General features: G+C 42.8%; 1 protein-coding gene across 1 annotated transcript in view; it reads left to right on the plus strand.

Moving 5' to 3' along the window:
• The window catches only part of LOXHD1 (lipoxygenase homology PLAT domains 1), a 124101-nt gene that overhangs the window by 33985 nt on the left and 71950 nt on the right, over positions 1-18166 (plus strand). Inside the window, exons 6-14 of the mRNA XM_048931717.1 lie at positions 169-317; positions 2598-2721; positions 3934-4184; positions 5110-5245; positions 7469-7629; positions 8554-8640; positions 11482-11617; positions 13929-14083; positions 16273-16433. Of these exons, the coding sequence (XP_048787674.1) occupies positions 169-317; positions 2598-2721; positions 3934-4184; positions 5110-5245; positions 7469-7629; positions 8554-8640; positions 11482-11617; positions 13929-14083; positions 16273-16433 (1360 nt within the window). The remainder of the gene's footprint in view (positions 1-168; positions 318-2597; positions 2722-3933; positions 4185-5109; positions 5246-7468; positions 7630-8553; positions 8641-11481; positions 11618-13928; positions 14084-16272; positions 16434-18166) is intronic.

Consider the following 18166-nt stretch of genomic DNA (forward strand, 5'->3'; position numbering starts at 1 on the left):
TTGTGTGCTCAATACATAGAGCCTTTTTATTGAAATATAAAGCTCTCTGCCTTTGCTTTGCATCCTGGCTGCAGGGAGCTGGTGCCTGGAGAGCATTTGATTCAGTCAGCTGTGGCATTCCTATGTACTCCTTCAGTTAACAGTTTTTATTATTTTTAATCTTTTCAGGGGTGAGGAAACTGGACAACGACAAAGACAACTTTGAAAAGGGAGCAGAAGACAAGTTCACGCTCGATGCTCCGAATTTGGGCAGGTTAAGAAAAATTAATATAGGTCACAATAACAAGGGTGGATCTGCTGGCTGGTTTCTTGCAAAGGTGGGTTACTTCTCTGATCTTTAATGCAAGCCTGCTGTGGGATCAAAATGTCTCACTTCTCACCCTCTCAGCAGTGCCACGAAGACACCAGAGCCTAAGAAATATATATTGAGTCAGTTCACACTGGAAATTTGCAGAGACTTGTCGTTTGGGCAAATTCGAGTGATTCTTCTTGGCACAGCAAGAAATACACGCCTGCCACAAAGATTCCTTTCTTCCTCTCCTTGTTTCTTCTATTTTCTAATATCCTGCTCTGAGACTTGAAGGTATGGCAGCTTTCAGTAAATGAATACACAAGAAGGAGAAATCAATGACTTTCCTCTAATCTCTCTTTTCCCCTCCTTCCCCCCCTCAATGGCGTAGTTTAACATAGCTAGCTGTAATCCACTGAAGATCTGACCTAGATAAAACCTGGATAATAACTAGATAACAATTGATGTAACAACACTGCAAATATTAGCACATGCATTTTCTCCATCATGACACACTGCACTAAAAGTTATTGTGTTGGTTGTCTACCAGAAACACAGAATCTGTGCTCCTTGTAATAGGTGGGTGGGGAAAGGGGGGAAGAAGAGAGAAAAGAAGCCTTCTCACAGCACAGATGTGGTGTGCTTGGCATGCTTGTTGATGCTGGTTAGGTAGATTAACCCCCAAAGCCCATAGCAGGAACTGGTTGCAGCCAACTCCTTAGCTCTGTGTTCTGCTTCAGAACTGCTGAGATTTTTGCAATTAAGTAAGAAGCAGTTGACCTTATAAGTTCAGAGGGAAGTCTGGAGGAATGAGCTAAACCATGGCCCAGTGTCATTCACAGCGCTGAATGAACTCGCTAAGCAGCACTGGAAGTTCTTCTCATTTTTTCTTGTGCTTTCAATGAAGCATATATTTAGTAGTGGTTTTCTAAATATAGGAAAAAATACATTAACAGGAACCCAAAACGGATGAGCTGGTAGAGGGTGAGCTGAGCACTGATGCTTCTCTTGAACCTCAAATGTTTTAGCACAGCACTGCTCTCTCATAATGATAATCCCAACCCTGGCTGGCAGTGATGTCCAGCTTATGTCCGAGGGACAAGGAGAATCTGTAATTCTGCAGGCTGTAGTACAGTGTGGGATGAATGGCAGGATGGGAGGCTCTGTTTGGAAAAGTCTATCGGGAAGGACAGAATCCAGATTCTCCCTTCTTGCTGTGAAGGGAAAAAAAAACAAGGACTTCCTATCCCTAATGGTGAATTTTCACTTCCAAAGATGTAAGCCACGCAAGCAAATAGATTTTCACAGAATCACGGAATCACTGAGGTTAGAAAAGGGTTCCAACATTCCCAAGACTAACTCACCATGCCCACTGACCATGTCGCCAAGTGCCACATCTCATTGTACCAGAACACTTGCAGGGATGGGGATTTCCCCGCTTCCCTGAGCAGCCTGTGCCACTGCATCATCACTCCTTCAGAGAGTAAATTTTTCCTGATTTCCAATATGTTTTTTGGTTTTCTTGTTTTCTGGACAAAAATCTTCAGTCCTCTTTACTGCACATTCAGAATACATCAGTAACTCTTATGGCAAACTTCAGGAATGGTGCTAAGAAAAAGTTGCTGCAGGAGGTGCGAGAACCTCCAGGTGGATAACACTGGCTTAATTTAACATTAAAAGTGAAGGTTGTTCCCTGACTTGTTTCAGCAAAATGTCTCCTGAATAGAGCACAGAGCCAAATTCTTCCAAAATAGAAACTATTCCTACCGCAGGGTTTCAAGGCTGTATCTGCAAGTGTTTCCATACTGTAGTAACTGAATGGGATAAGAAAGTATTGCTGGGTCACACAAGCTGATCCAACGGTCTTGATTTGTCCTAAAATTCCTTGGTATTATTTCATAACAAGGCTCTAAAACAGAAAGAACGAAGACAGCCTGTTCCAATGCAGAACAAAGAGCTGCTATTCAGCTGATGGAGAAGAGTAGCCAGCAAAGGGCTCTGGAGGAAAGGAAGACAGGCCAGCCAGCTGGTCCTGCTAGCAGAGACATCTGCTCTCGTAAGCTGCGAGAGATGCAGATTGAGTTCAATGGAGGAAAAAAGAGAAGAAAAAAGCCTGGTTTTCCCTCACTGATTGTCTGAAATCCTGTCAGTGCTAATTAGGGAATGGAGAAGGAACTGCCTGAGAGTTGAATATATTGAATATCAGGTGAGAGTGTGAGCATTCAGCTTCTCTTCTTCCGTCCCCTCCTTGTCTAACACCTTTGTCTCTTCCACGTGCATTTTGCAACATGCTGTTTCTTTCTCCCAGGTGATCATTGAAGACATTGGCAATAAATGTGTGTACCAGTTCCCAGTTGGACGCTGGTTTGCTTTAGATGAAGATGATGGCAAAATCCAGAGGGACATTCTTGTTGGGGGTACTGAAGCCACAGGTAAAGTCATGTTGTATCCATGGTGGGAAATGCAAAGACACAAAGGTCTTGTTGCTTCCAGTCACATTTTCCCTACAAGAACAAGTGCCAGAGCTCCTGCAGAGGGCCAGCTGTTGGTGGCAGACAGTTCTGTGCCTGAACTGTCATCCCATGTCCCACCTGCACAAATACCTGGTGAATCCATGCAGGACCTACACGCTGATCTGTCACGCGATGCCCCTGGATGAGAGAATGATGGGCAGAGGATGAAAGATTCAGTGCTTCTGCAAGTCTTTCACCAACATTCAGAAAGGAGACAGCTATTCCCACAGCCACTGTGTTGCCTCACAGTGATGCATATTTATGGGCTAGGAAGCTATGCATTCTTTTACAACACAAGGACAAGTGTTGGTGTAGAATCCCATCAGCAGGACTCAGGCTGGTAAGAACAGGAGGAGAGGTGAATGCCATCTTCTGACCAAAACTGCAATTCGTTTACTAAAAGCTTCCATCTATCTCTTACCATTTCTAAATGTGCTCTCATGAGTTCAGTTGAACATATTCCATATGCACTGCAAAAGACATGCAAATACAATCTTTAATGTAAACTTCAAAGAGAGGGAAGGTTGTTCTGTAAAGAGTGAGCTCTGATGTTTTCACTTAGTCCAAAGGCCCCGTTGACATTTCTGGGTGATGTAAGAAAAGGAAGGACATAGCTTGAATCCCAGCTGTCTTATACTTGGTTCCTAAAACAGTAAAGCAGATACAGAGGTGTCTCCTTATTCGACAGCATGACAAATGTCTATAATATGCTTGTCAAAGAGCCTTCTGAGAAGTAAGGTTTGTATGAGGAAACAGCATCTTTCCACTCTTCAAGCACTCCCTGACATATTGGATATTTGGGACTTCTCAAAATGAAGCGATATGATTGTCAATTCATTTTTTTCTTCACCCAATTGTCACCATATGGTGATTAAAAAAACATATATTTTTTTTCCACTGGGCTGTATGACAGGGAGTTTGTCAGCACAAACCTGCTTCTCAGACTGTCTGAAGGTAGCTGCGCATTTCTTGGGAGTATGTGTGGAATAAAAACAAGTGAAGCGAGTTGAAAGTTAAAAAGACCAGTGGGAAGGCGGTAGAGCCCAATGTAAATCCAACAAAAAGTCTCAACTTGGTCTTTTTTTTCCTCTCCTTTTTTTTTCTTCCTGACCAAATTCCTAATTCCTCCAGGTATTGTGTACAATGTTGCTGTAGTGACGGGAGATATCAGAGGCGCTGGCACAAACTCCAAGATCCACGTAATCCTGCATGGCTCCAAAGGCTTAAAGAACAGCGGGACAATTTTCCTGGAAGGAGGTGAATTTGAGCGCGCCAGGACAGATCTGTTCAACGTGGAGATAGCGTCTCTTCTCAGTCCTCTCAGCAGGGTCACCATTGGGCATGATAATTGTGGCGTCAGCTCTGGCTGGTATTGTGAGAAGGTGAGACTAAGACATTTGCAGGCAGCTCAGACTGTTTCCTATTCATAACCTGACCCCAACGATAAAAAAGGCTGCCTTTATTTGGATGACGATATCCCCAGTTTAGCAAGTCAATATTATACATAATGCATGGTAGTAGCTGATTGCCTCCAAGGCGCATTAGATGTATAAATCAATCAACTACTAATTGGGTTGATTGTCTCTTTGCAGTCAAAAAAAAAATATAGACAGAGATTATTTTTTGCTCAGCACCAAAAGCACCTTCAGAGGTTTGCCCAAGGGGCCAGCCTGAAACGTGGTCTTGAACTGTGCTGAACATTTCAAAGCTGTCATCTATATCCAAAATTCCCTGACGATTTCAATGCTGCTTTGGAGCCCACACAGAAAATGGTTGACTACCTCAATTACTGGGAGGTAGTGGAGAGTTATGGCATGTGCATTGTGTACACCACCAGCAGGAGCTAATGGCAGGGAAAGCAGGGTGGCAGCGGCTTGCACAGAAGCTGTGAGGAGGTTTAAGTTTTCCTGGAAAACAAAACCAGCCTAGGATGCATGTGAAGGCTTTTTGCATCTTGTATTTTATTGCAAAAATTCTACCATGGACCAGCGTGGTGGAGGGTCTGTGCTGCAGACTGACACAACTGCAGCTACACTGCCTGTTAGTGCTCCTATTCCCTTTCCTGGTGCTGTTTTGCCTCTTTTTGGATGACTCACTTTGGTGTACTTTGGAAAAGAGGGAAAACAAGATGGAAAGGTCTTAGATATGCTGCAAATTGCTGGAATTGTCCGTGCTGGTCCACAAAACCTGCCTTTGAGAGCAGGACTAAGAATTTCAGGTCTGTTTTTGCATAAGTTCCTTAGGCTGTCAATATCATGGTCTTGTGGTCTGCCAGTGATGGAATATTCAGATTCTCCTCTTTTCCAGGTGGTGGTTTACTGCCCATTCACTGGTATTGAACAAACCTTCCCATGTGGGAAATGGCTGGATGAAGATGAAGGAGATGGTCTCATAGAGAGGGAGCTCTATGAAATGGTCTCCCTGCGCCAGAGAAGACTCAAAAGTAGGTCCAAGTGCCCCATAGATTCCTGATACACCACCTACCCCCATCTGACAACACCCAGCATGGGATATACCCAGTGCAACACGGATAGGTCCATGGTCAGGTGGATGCTGAAGTGAATTGAGCATTATTTTCATAGAATCACAGAGTTATCTGCTTTGAACATTCTGCTTTGGGAAGTTTTAAGAAAAGAAATAGAAATGAAATAAAGCAGCTTAAAAGATATTTAAAATATTTTGAAGAAGTGCACTCATTTTCCTATAGGGAGGAATTGGACCCATCAGCCTTCCTAGAGTTATTGAGCTTCAGGTGCTGCAACCACCAACTCACCTTTGCAAATAAGGCTACATTTACACTGCTGTAGAGGAAAAATCTACTCGTTCCAGATGGAAACAAAACCTAAATATACTAAAAAGAGAAACCTGAGGGAAAACAGGAAGAAAACCCAAGCTGGTAATCATGCAGGCGTTCTTGTTCATGCTTCCTGTTAACTTCAACATTTCCACTTTTGGACATTGAAGAAAAGAAACAGCTCTCAGTCCTGTCCAGCTGCCAAATGCTCCTCTCATGGCACGCGTACACTGTGTTTCAAGCCTTTTCTCTAGAGGGAGGCACACGTGTTTGTGCAGAGGAGCAGCCCTGCAACAGGCACTGCTCCTTTATCCATACATTGCTCCAGCACTCAGCCATGATGAGTGGTTTTGCACCAAAGCTGGGTTGCTGCTGGCTCACCTGTTTGCAAGCAAAACATTTTAATTAAGATGATTGAGTCCGTGTGCTTCAGGGTGGGCTCCTGCCTAAACAGCAGTTCATTTAAATAAGCTTTATCTAAATGTTAGTCAGTGTTACAACCACATCACGCCTGCCACTCGGTCCATTTAACTGAGGCATCTGCAACCTTTAACCTTCTATTATCAGCTCTGATTGTTATTGACAGACTAATTCCCCTGCTGCTGCAGCGCAGGAGATAGACAGAGAGCATTAGCCCTGAGAAATCAGTGACCTTTAGCTGCCAGATTACAGGAGGGTAGGACTTGGAGTCAGACAAGACCCATTCTGTCATCTCGCCTCTCTCCCCGTGTGTGCAGGACTGTCCCTTTCTGTAAGCTGATCAATGCTGGGTTCATCCTTGCGTTGGGTATCCATGGTGAAGTCAGTCCCAGAGCAACATCTGCACATTGCTCTCCAGCAGGCGGGAGCTCTATCAGCAGTTAATCCTGGTGCGAACCCCCTCCCCCACCCCTGCATACACTGCTTCTGCATCCCCGCAGCAAGAGGTCAAGAGGGCCAAACCCAGCAGACAGAGAAGTCCCTGCTGTCTCTACTGCCCTTGTTTCTTCCCCAGGAGACCAGGCTGCTCTATCATGTGGTACTCACTAACTTGCCTCTGCCTTATTTTTGCTCAGATAAAGCTTGCTGGTGATTTTCGCAGGAGACTCTTTGTGAATGTTATTCAAACGTGGGTGAGAATTTTTTATAAGGAAAGTTTGATCTTCCCCCTCCTTTTTCTGGGAGGTGGCAGTCACCTCCTTTTTCACAACCAAATGCTGAGTGGATCAGTAAAAATTTAATTTGTATGCATGTCATCATACTTTTATATTCCATTCCGGGCTCTGAAGGTCAATCTGTGCTCATGTGGTCTGAGGCATACCAAAAGGGTTAGCAATTCTTTCATTAGGATTTTTTAATAATTCAGCTGATGTCTGAGTTGGGAAGGAAATTCGTTCCTTCTTCTGTAGATGCAGCAAGGCCAGCAGATGTGAAGATTACCAATATATGAGTGCAGATGAGGAGCTCTTAAGAAAATAATGTTACCTTCTCATACGTATCACCATCCTCTGACACGGAAAGGAATGTGAAGTTGCTGAGGATAATGGTGTTGCAGTTCTAGGTGCTGGAGAAGTATACAAAAGCTGCACAGGTGGACCATGTCCTTCATCTACCCTATTAGCAATGTATGATATAGAAGATGACTCAACTGCAAATTGGTCATTTATGTGTTTTCCCATTTTATTTGAAGTTGAAAAATAGAATTATAATTCCAGGCAATCTCATTTCCAGCTGTTACATAGGAGCTGATTTTCCTTCATCCAGTTATCTCTACAAATGAGGGAAGAGGAAGAATTATGTTTTTAAACAGAATGCCTTTAAAATTGCATTTTTAGCTAAAATAATTGATTCTTTTGTGATTCCATTTGTGTTTGGTTTCTTTTTTATTTTTAGAAAATCCCTGGTCTCTGTGGATCTGGACAAGTGACATTAAGAACGCAGGGACAGATGCCACCATCTTTTTCCAGATTTATGGTGACAAAGGGAAGTCAGACGAAATGAAGTTGGATAACAATTCAGACAACTTTGAAGCTGGACAAACCGACAAATTCATGGTATGGTTCACGGGCTAGTGATAAATCTGGCTGAGGAAGGTTTTCCATGGTATTGGCTTCAGTCTTATACAGAAAATCAGCAGCATACAGTCCATACCTCTGTGGTTTTTCTGAAATGGAGGTGAATTCATTCAGTTTGCTAGTGATGAAGATGATTTCCTCAGTGGTGAATGTGGCCTGTCTTCTCCAAACAGGACCTCAGTTGTTATTCCAGGATGCTCAGGTGGTGATGGCTTCAAAGTCACAATGTGATAAAGTGAAGCAAATAGTTGTTACCTGCAGTCCCAGTTACTTTGCACTATTCTGTCCATTTAGATTGTGTCATTTAAATGGACATCAGCTTTTTACAGGAGTATCAATAGTGCTATTTGGTGATCTTGACTTCAGCTTCCTTGACATGACCCTCCACGAATGTTTGGGGCTGAGCATATACTGAGTTTAAAGGCTGGGAGTAGCTGCCTTTTTTTCTTATCTCTTCTTTTCCCCTTCTCTTAGAAACAGATGTATTTCCAAAGGTTAAGTGGGGTCTGGTCAGAGAAAAGTTGAGAAAAAAAGGATTTCAATTCATGACTGTAGCCAAAGCATCAGCAGCCATAACTGCCTACTAGAGGAAGAAGTCTGAAAAAGAGTTGATGCTCAAAGCAGGCTTTAGCTCTACTTGGAGTGTCTCAAAGAGCTTTCATGATCAAGACTGTCTGAATTCAATCTGCATGTTCTCTTCTCCAGAAAAGACTCCACAAGCTACTTTTGTGCAGTGGGTTTCATTTCTTTTAAATAGCATTAGTATTTTAGTTTAGTTCTTGACTCCTCTCTGATTTGGTTTTTAAGAGATGCTCAGTGGTGTCCTCTATGTGAATGCTTTGTTTACTTACAGAAATGGATAATACTCATTTTTTTGGTTTGTTTTGTTTTTATGCTCTGTAGATTGAGCTCCCTGATCTGGGCATATTTTACAAGCTTCGGATATGGCATGAGAAAAGAAATCCTTTTGCTGGCTGGCACCTTGATAAGGTGAGAAGACAGTAAGGAAAGGCACAGCTGAAAACACGAATTGGTCAGAGAGATGTGTGCTGTCAGTGCTGGGCCACTGTGTTCCTCAGCTGATCATTGAGTTTAATGAGTTTCAGCTCTTTACAAGGGTAGACAGTCTCTTTACAATGGTAGATAATGTCAGGACAAGGGGAAATGGTATGAAGTTGAAGGAGGGAAGATTGGATGTCAGAGGGAAGGTCTTTACTATGAGAGTGGTGAGGTGCTGGAACAGCTGCCCAGAGAGGCTGTGGATGCCCCGTCCATCCCTGGAGGTGTTCAAGGCCAGGTTGGATGGGGCCCTGGGCAGCCTGGGCTGCTATGAAATGTGGAGGATGGTGGCGCTGCATGTGTCGGAGATTCATGATCCTTGAGGTCCTTTTCAACCCAAGCCATTCTGTGATTCTGTGATTCTATGTGCAGTGCACAAAGGTGCCTCCAATTACAGACTGTGCTGGCTGAGGGGTAAAGGTGGAAATCCTGCATGAAATTGAATTGAAGGAGGTGCACTATACCCTGAGAGAGAGTATGCACGGAGAGATGGATTCATTGCATATTTTTGGAGGAAATTCCTTGTCCCTTCCATCCCACTCAGTAGTTCAGCCCAGCTTTGATCTGTTTGACCTTCCATCACGTTTCCTTTGCTCCACCGGCAGCGGTTACTGTGCCGTCAGCCCTCATATAAGTCTGCAAGGGCAGCAAATTCATCTCTAAGCTTTACCACTACTCCTTCTCTAACACTTGGAAGTCTTTTTCTGCACTTAAGAAAATAAACACTTTGCTTTGCAGCCATAAATATCTGTGATGATAAATCACAATTTACCACTTAGGGATTTTTCTTCCGTGGCTCTAATGTGCTTTGACAGATTCTACTCTCTTGCATAGCCAAGGAGCTGTGAAAGCATATACAGACAGCCACAGCAACAGTGTTGAGAGCATCAAGTACTGCTGTGTCTTCCATATAGTGGGAGAAGGTGTCTGGGTGGGGTCTTTGTCAAGGAAAAGTACTGATTATATTTTGGGCCAATACCATTTAGTGATGAGCAGGAGTGCTCAGGCCTTCCATGGACCTACATTTCTGTGTTTTTTCTACACAGAAATAGTGTGTGGTGAGGCAAAAAGGATCTAGTAGCTTGTTTAAGACTCATTTTGGGCCAAGCTGTCTAAGCAAACCTGATGATGATGCCAAAGTCAGCCTCCTGTGGACAGCAAGTCTGACACTTTCAGCACTGAGCTGGCTGCACATAAATCCCACTGCTCTTGCATCTATTTTTACACCATGGAACTTCCAGCTGAACACTGAACAAAGCTCTTTTCTGGTCCTCACACATTTCATGCTGAGATTACTCCGCCTTTGTGCAGCCATTCACTTTCTACAACAAGAAAAAACATACTGATCAGATCAAAAGTCCACCCAGCTCCTATGTCACGTAAATGCATGATTACAGAAAGTAAGAACAAGCATTTATGCTCCTTTCACCTAGTATTCCCCCCCCATCTTTTGACTATTCCCAGTGGAATGCTTCCTTCCTGAGCAGATCTACTAAATGCAAAGAGTTTAATAGATTTCTCTTCCATTTATTTGTTCAAACATTTCTTTCTCCCTTTGAACACCAAAGCTTTTAACAACCACAACAGATTTCACCAAGAGCTTCACAAATTCATTATGTCCTTCTGCTTGCCTTCAACTTTGCCCTACCAGCATTGTCTGATGACTGCTATCTCTTGTAGCAAAGAGAAGGAACAGTGGATCCCTCTGCCTTTTCTATTCCACCTGTGGTTTTAGAGACCTTCATCATTTCCTCTCTTTACCTGCTCCTCAATCTTTAAGCAGATTCCTACCTTATTTGCTCATTATTCATTTGGAAGCTACTCCAGATCTTGTCAATCCCTGTTCCTGTTTTCTGGGTGCTTCCTCGTTGTGCTGTCTACTGGTTCTGGGTTGAGGGGACCGGAAATGCAAGCACTGTCCAAGGTTTGCTCTGTGAATTTGTACAGTGGTATAACAATATCTTCTGCTTTGTTGTTTGCTTTTTTTCCCCCTAATAATTCCTAATATTAGAATTGGGTTTCTTTCTTTCTTTATTTTTTTTCTCTTGTCTGTCGTGTTTTGCTCTGATTTGGTTTCTTTTTATTCTCAACTCAATACTAAGTTGGTATTTCCAAACTGTGACTCGACCTCATGGCTGAAGCTTAGAGCCAAGGTCCTGGATTTGTCAATGCTGCAGAAACAGGATTATAATGCTGCAAAGAAGCCAGAAAAAAAATGTATTTTACAAAGCACTTATTTATTATTTTTGCCCTCTAGTTTGGATAGGGTAAATTTTAGAACCCAGTCTGGCAGTGGCAAATGGCCATCACAGCCTACTCAAAAGCTAGAAGATTCCTCTCTACAAAATTAACTCCCCCTGATGATGAACAACATGCATTAAAGGATTTAAAAGGACGTGCATTATCCAGCATACCCTGCCTGCTTTGCATCCTGCTGTCCCCAGCTGAAGACGCACATCACCTGTATTTGCACTGGTCATGATGTGGCGCATGATGAGCAATTACTCCCACCCACAGTACCCATAAAATCGTCACAAGATGGCAGAGCAACTGGGGAAAAGAGCAACAAAAAGGTGACAAAAGGCTGTGACAGCCTGCTCTCATTTTGGAGGGCACACACTGCAAGGCACAGCTCTGGAAGATGGTTTTCTTATTTATGCCTGTTATTTCTTTTCTGCGACCTGCCCCTGCTTCTCAGACACAAACCTGCCGGGAGCCGGTTGCTTTCTGTCTCTAAGCTCTGAACTCATGTGGTGTTTTGGTTTAATGAAGGTAACTCTGCTGAAAACGCTGACAAAAGACAAATACTCATTCAACTGTGGTCGCTGGCTAGATATAAATGAGGATGACAACGAGATTGTGCGGGAGCTCCCTGCAGAGGGGTCTCTGGTGACTGAAGTCATGCCAGGTGAGCGCCATGGGTTCAGTGTTTGGGGCCTGAATAGAAAGAATCCCTCTTTGTCTGAGCGATGCACGAGCAGAGCAGTGCCATTCAATTAGCTCCTCTTCTGGCACTTTCTCTCTGCAGTCTTTTCTGTGTACATCATTAGCTGCATGAGGCATCAGAAATCCCAGGCTCTGGCTCTGAGCAGATTTCTCTCTGCTGGGAGGTGGGGGAGCTCTGCCCATCACACTGCTATTTCCAGAGCTATCTCTTTTTCCAACTTGCATTTTTTTCCAGTCACTCTTAAAACATGAAAAGCCAGGTTTGAAGTGAAGCTCGTATAAATCATGTTTAGTTGGAAAGCAATCTAAAATTTAACAATCCTTTTTGTACATCAGAGCTATATTTATCTATCTATCTACCTATCTATTTATTTACTCATCTGTATGTATTAATGTATAGATAGTTGCACGAAAGAGTTGTGCAAGAGCATAGGCACCTTTAAGTGAATAAAAGAAAACAGAAATTCTTACTGGGCTAATTATGCTCCAACTAGAAGTTTAATTAAGGAAAGTCTCAGAACTTTGTGTTGTTCTCCTGAAGTGGTCACTTCTGTTTGACCTTAGGTCACAAGAATTAAATGTGCTTGAAAGGAGAGTTTTGGAAAGCAGAATGGCTCAATGTGGCCAATGGGTTTTCTTTTATTTCCACTAACTCACCCAGTGGGTGTCCACACTCCATAGACCACGATTCCCCTCTTCTCTGAAATTTCCGATTAACTCAGTGATCTGCATGCAGCTGAGCTGCTCCTCAGAAGAGGAAGAGTAATTGTAATTGCAGATGTTATTAAAATGTAAATAAACTTGTTTTTGAAATGTATTTTTAATCAGCATGTGGAGAGGGCTGCTTGAGCTCAAATGCAGGCACTTTCCCACAAGGAGCAATTGTGCCAAGCAGAGCCAAAATGCAGCTCTTGTGCATTGGGAGGAAGGGAAGGAGCACTGCTTCTAGTTCCACCTGGAGGAATGGATGAAACCACAGAATCCCTCCCAAGTCATGGGTAATTCAGTGCTGCGTCTTTCCTGCTGGGAGAAGGAGCTCACTGCTCAGCAGGACCCTTGCTAAAGGATTGGCCTTTAGGGGAAAAAGGGTGTTTGAGTGTTCCGGGGTCAGACGTGAGGTGATCGGCCTGATCCTGTCTGCCTTAGAGAAGGGGTAATACTTCCATGTGCCAAGGTGGTCATTAGGCACTCATTTGGGAAGGCACTCAAGAACTGACGTAGGCTGCCCTATGGTGGTGGTGCCCCATCCCTGCAGACAGCCAAGGTCAGGCTAGATGGGCTCTGAGCACTGATGCAGCTGTGGATGTCCCTGTGCACTGCAGGGGGCTTGGAGCAGACGACCTTTAAAGGTCACTTGTATGTATAACTTGTATAACTTGTATGATTCTATGAAGAATCTCTGCACCTCTCCTAAACTCAGTGATGCTGTTAAGGATGTGTTCTTACTGCCCTAATTGTTAAGGTTTAATCTATTAACATTAACAAAGTGCTGCAAGCTCCTTGCATGCACAGTCTCACAGGGAAGATGTTAGAATAGTCCAGAGCTGCTGTTTGTCTCCTTTCCATGAATGTCTTTGGGCTGAATTTTCATGTTGAAATTCTATCTGGAAATGCTTTTTTATATAGCATAGGAGGCCTTAGTTGTGGCCTCAACCTGGAAACATGGTTTAGTGGGCAAGGTGGTGATGAGTTGCTGGTTGGAAGTGATGACCTCAGTGGTCTTTTCAAACCTTTATGATTCTGTGATTCTAAAGAAAAGTCTCAGAGGTGACAAGGAGACAAGGTATGACCCAGCCTGTCATACTCCAAGAGGCCCAAGGAGATGAGGCCAGCTGGGCTTGTCCATCTCAATGCAGTCAGCATAAATCATCCACTCCTTACATGCCAGACCATTTGGTTCTTTTTAACTCTCCTTCTGCCATGCTCTTGCATATCAAAACAAAGGTCTTCCCTATAGAGGCTGTTACGTTGTCCCTGGGTATGGCAGAACCATGGCCAGATTCCAATGTAGCCACACATCCCAGACTGTGAGGTTTACCAAATGAGTGTAACTACATATATTACTTCAGAACAGTTTTGTAGGTTCTCTTAATATTTCAGGCCTCTTCTTATCTTAGTGATAACGTGGAAGTGCAAGAGCCAATGCACGTGCAGAACTACCAGCTGAAAGAGCAAACTCTTAAAATTAATCGCGACTTTTTGCAAAACACAGTCAATTTAAACGGCGATTAATGAGGTTGTTGAAATTACTGTATTACTTTATGCCTCCACAGTGATAAAATACCGAGTGACGGTTTGCACGGGGATGGTAAGTGGCAGCGGCACGGATGCCAACGTCTTTGTCTGCCTCATCGGCGACCAGGGGGACACGGGAGACCGCGTCCTCTACAAATGCATAAACAACGTCAATAAGTTTGAAAAAGGCAACGTAAGTTCAAACAGCATCTCCTTAAGATGGGCTGGAAAGTGCCAGTTAGAATGTGTGATGGTCTGTAGGTGTTTTTGCAAACTTGGCTGATTTCCCTGCTGTTTCGTCTAAGAGCTGTAGGGGGAAAGAAATCATAGACACGGAGTACCAGAACTGGTTGCATTTGGAGGTCAGGGGCAGTGTGCCCTTTCATGGCAATGCTATTTTCATACATAAATGTCCTAGTTTGCTCCTGAGCTCAGAGTTGCATCTTCAGACTGGGAAAGCAGTCTGGAAATACTTCCATCCTCCGGGAAAGTTGAGCCTGTTCTGAAAGCTGGAAATAATGAAGAGGTCAACCTGAAGCCAAAGTCCTTGCTGCATTAACAAGCAAATAATATGCAGATCTGATTTATGAGGTCAGCCTGCTTAATATGTTCCATTATGAGACATGCTTTGGATGATTAGGGTTGGATTTAAATCAGTGAAATATACTCAGCCTCCTGTGGAGGACAGTTTGAAAATCTGATCACAAAACTGTAATTTTTCTGGCTTCTGCGTCATTTGATTGAGAATTGGGAAAGGAAAGAAAACGAAGATAAAATGAGGTCAGATTTTCAATACTAACCATTGGATTTAGGCTTCTTAAATATACATTAATTCTTCGGATTTGCCTTTGAGTGTTCCAAATTTCCAGTTCTTCCCAGAGAATGCTGTGTTTTGTAGACTTGAAAAGAATTTTCATCAGGTTTATCTTGTCTTGGTAAAGCCTGTCTGGTGACACATGGCATTTACGTAGTCGTAAAGTTCATTCTGCTTCTGATATAGAGGTCTGTGGGCGAAGACATCACAAACACTGTATTTTTGCTTGTGCATCTGTATAATTACTTTTTAAAAATTATTATTTTTTAAAAAGATGGTTCAAACTGCAAAGGGGAGTCATTATGTCAAATGGGAAAGTCTTATTCTGTTCAAACTTTAGCACAATGAGTCACATTTTTATATTGGTTTGAAGACCTTTGGTGGAGTTTCAGAGAAACGTTTGGTTCACAGAAGAGAAGAGAAAAGATATTTTAAACACAGATAATTTTTTTTTTTTTTAACTCCCACTGAGATGAGCTGTAGGGTAACTTGCATGAAATAAACAAAGGAAGATAGGAAGAGTATTTCAGGAAAGCTGTTCAGTGTGATTAATAGTATCCAGACAATATAAAGCAAAATGGAATCTGATAATGAATAAGTGTTCTTTTGGCATGTGGAGCTGAAAGCTGGTGAGTGAATTGGAAGTTATTTGAAGATTGATCCTGACAAACTTAAGAGCTCATACGTTTAGGAGTCTTTATATCTACATTGATTAACTCAAATGCTGTGTTAAGAAGAAGCATGGCTTAGTCAAGGTGGTCTTTAATTTACAACTCTTAAAAACCAATAGCACCTGATTACTAATTTAACTTGAAAAGTTTGCTTGCACATGCAAATTAACAGCCTGTATAGAAGGCAGAATTTAAAGATGCCTTTAAATTAGACGTTTGCCCTGCTGCAGTTCCTTCCACTTACTTCTCATTAATTTGTATCAGCTATTAGTAAGTAAGATGAACATCAGAGTGTATTGACTAAGACTGAGGCAGTGAGCTTTTGATAACTTAAATCCTCATGCAGCAGTTTTGAGTTTGCAGCTAACACTTACATGTTTATGGAAGCCCATCATTAACAATGAAAACTGGAGCTGTCTTTTCAGTTGTCTTAATTTTGAGTCCTGAATAATAGAAGCAGTGAGGGTTGCGTTAATGATTACTCTTCCCCGATTGAACATCATCATCCACCAGAACAGTTGTCTAGAGTGACGTGCCCAGGCTCTCCCAGAAAGCTGACGAGCAAGAGTTTGAAACAGGATTTCCTGCCTGTGTGAACTCCTCAATAATCAAATTTGTTTGTCTGTTTGAATTTTACAGTTGTGGAGGGCAAGCAGTGACATGGGAGATTTCAAATGTTTGGAGATCATACATTTATGAATCTAATATTCTACTTCTATCACAGTATTCCAGCTTTCAGTTTTTGGTAAATTGATTTGCACTTAGTCCTTCATCGTGTGAGGAATTATCTTGCAGCATGCTCATGATGTTGGTTTGGTTGCAGTAATAAATTTGAGTTTCCTGCTTGTTTTTAGGGAAAAATATTACCTTACCTTTTTGTTTTTCTCCCTCTCAAAGGCTGATGAATTCTTCGTTGAAGCAGTAACACTGAAGCAGGTGAGGAGGGTGAGGATAGGGCATGATGGCAAAGGAGGAAGCAGTGGCTGGTACCTTGCCAAAGTGATAGTGAGGGAAGAAGGACAGCCAGAAAGCGAGGCTGTGGAATTCCCCTGCTACAGGTACTGGAAACAATGCTTGTGCTTGCTAATCATGCCTCCAGCTATGCATTTGCCAGACTTTGAAGATCCTTGCTATTATTCCAAGGCTGGAATTTTTCCGAGCACAGCTTAATCCTTTTTATTTATGCGTTCATTTGTTTTTTTTGCTGAGCCTGAAAGCAAAGGGTGTGGATTGGGAGGTTTTAAGATGCTGTTAACTCCCCTTACCAAGTGAATAGCAGTCTGAATAGCAGAACTGTGAACTTTTCATCAATCAGCTCAGTACTATTGGAAATTTCCAAAAGGCAAAATGCAACCTTCCACTCCCATATCCAGTGTCATGACAATTGCCTATTGCAGAAACGTGCTCTGCAATCTGCTGCATATTGTTGGTTGTATAGCATGTGTGGGACAAAGTTCTGTTCCCTCACATGCACATCCCATCTTTCCAGGAATAATGGGATGGGTGTTTTTTCGTATTGGTAGAATATAAAATCATTCTACTGCCATCTTGCGAGCTTCTTGCATGAAGGGAAATCCACATCAGGAATAGAGAGATAGTCATAGAGCAAAGGGTTGTAAGTCAGGCCTATGAGTGAGCTATAAGTGTATTATTCTCTTTCTCAGCCAACCAAATGGCCAAAGGAAATGTGTGATAGTGAGGCTGCCCATGGGTAACCCAGGTACAACATTGTCCTGGCGCTGACTGAGGTCTGCTTCCACATCCTGGCACAAACCAGAGATGACTGGCTGAAAATAAAACAAGCATTCAGGGTAGTTCAATGTCCTGTACAGTTCCACATGCCCTTGAAGAAAGTCCACCCAGTAGAATGGAAATCCACTGAGCTTCACTTAACAGCAGCAAGTAGGCTGTTCTAAAAAGCTTTCTCCAGGGGGACAACTGAAATTGTAAAATGCAAGCACGATTATTCTTAAATTGCAAACAAGGGTAAAATCACTAAGCTGATTACTTGTCTCTTGCCACTATGAATCAGGAAGAACACCACTGTAATCAGGGGAGTCAGTCTAATTTAAACCAGGAGCTAGCTCCAGCCCCCCTGCATTGCTAAGCCGTGCCACGTCAGACAGCACATACACTGGAGATAGAGCACTGAGCACCAGGTGAATGTCATTGTGGCTGTGCAAAGCAAGCTGGCCTCTCCCTCATCAAAGAACAGACAATAGTTTTATGCCATTGCTGCCTTTTGTTGCATATTTAGCAAGCACACATTTCACTGAGTTAAGCAACAAACCCTAGACAGGTTTTCAGTTGGGCATGCAGTGTCTACGTGAAGAGTCGTGCTGCTGAGGCTCTTCAAAAGTATTTCTCTGCCTAACTGCATTATGCAGCTGGCTCATTTTAGAGGTTTTGTTTTGATTTTTTTTTTCTCCTTAATTGGTTGTTACCACATCCACCCTCAGCTTGGAATGTTGACCCCGTATCCTTGAGGTTAATTGGTTTGGTTCAGAAGAAGCAGAGTCCACAGGGTGTTGCTCTCAGGCCAGGGCCCATAAAGGGAGGGAGAAAAAAAATCCAATGTCTTAACTCCAAAATATGTGGGGTGCATTCATACTTCAAGTCATAACGGAAGGAATTCCACTCTTCCTACCTTTCTCAGAGTCTCTTATTTCCGAGTGAGATCAGTACCATTCATGTGGCTTCATTTGCTGTCCTTGTGCCAGCATTATCTCTTCCCCTCAGATTAAGAAGGTAACATGACTGATCGCCTCCAAACACAGGGAAAGCTGCTCCC

The sequence above is a fragment of the Lagopus muta genome, chromosome Z, assembly GCF_023343835.1.
Source record: "Lagopus muta isolate bLagMut1 chromosome Z, bLagMut1 primary, whole genome shotgun sequence".
NCBI lineage: Eukaryota > Metazoa > Chordata > Aves > Galliformes > Phasianidae > Lagopus > Lagopus muta.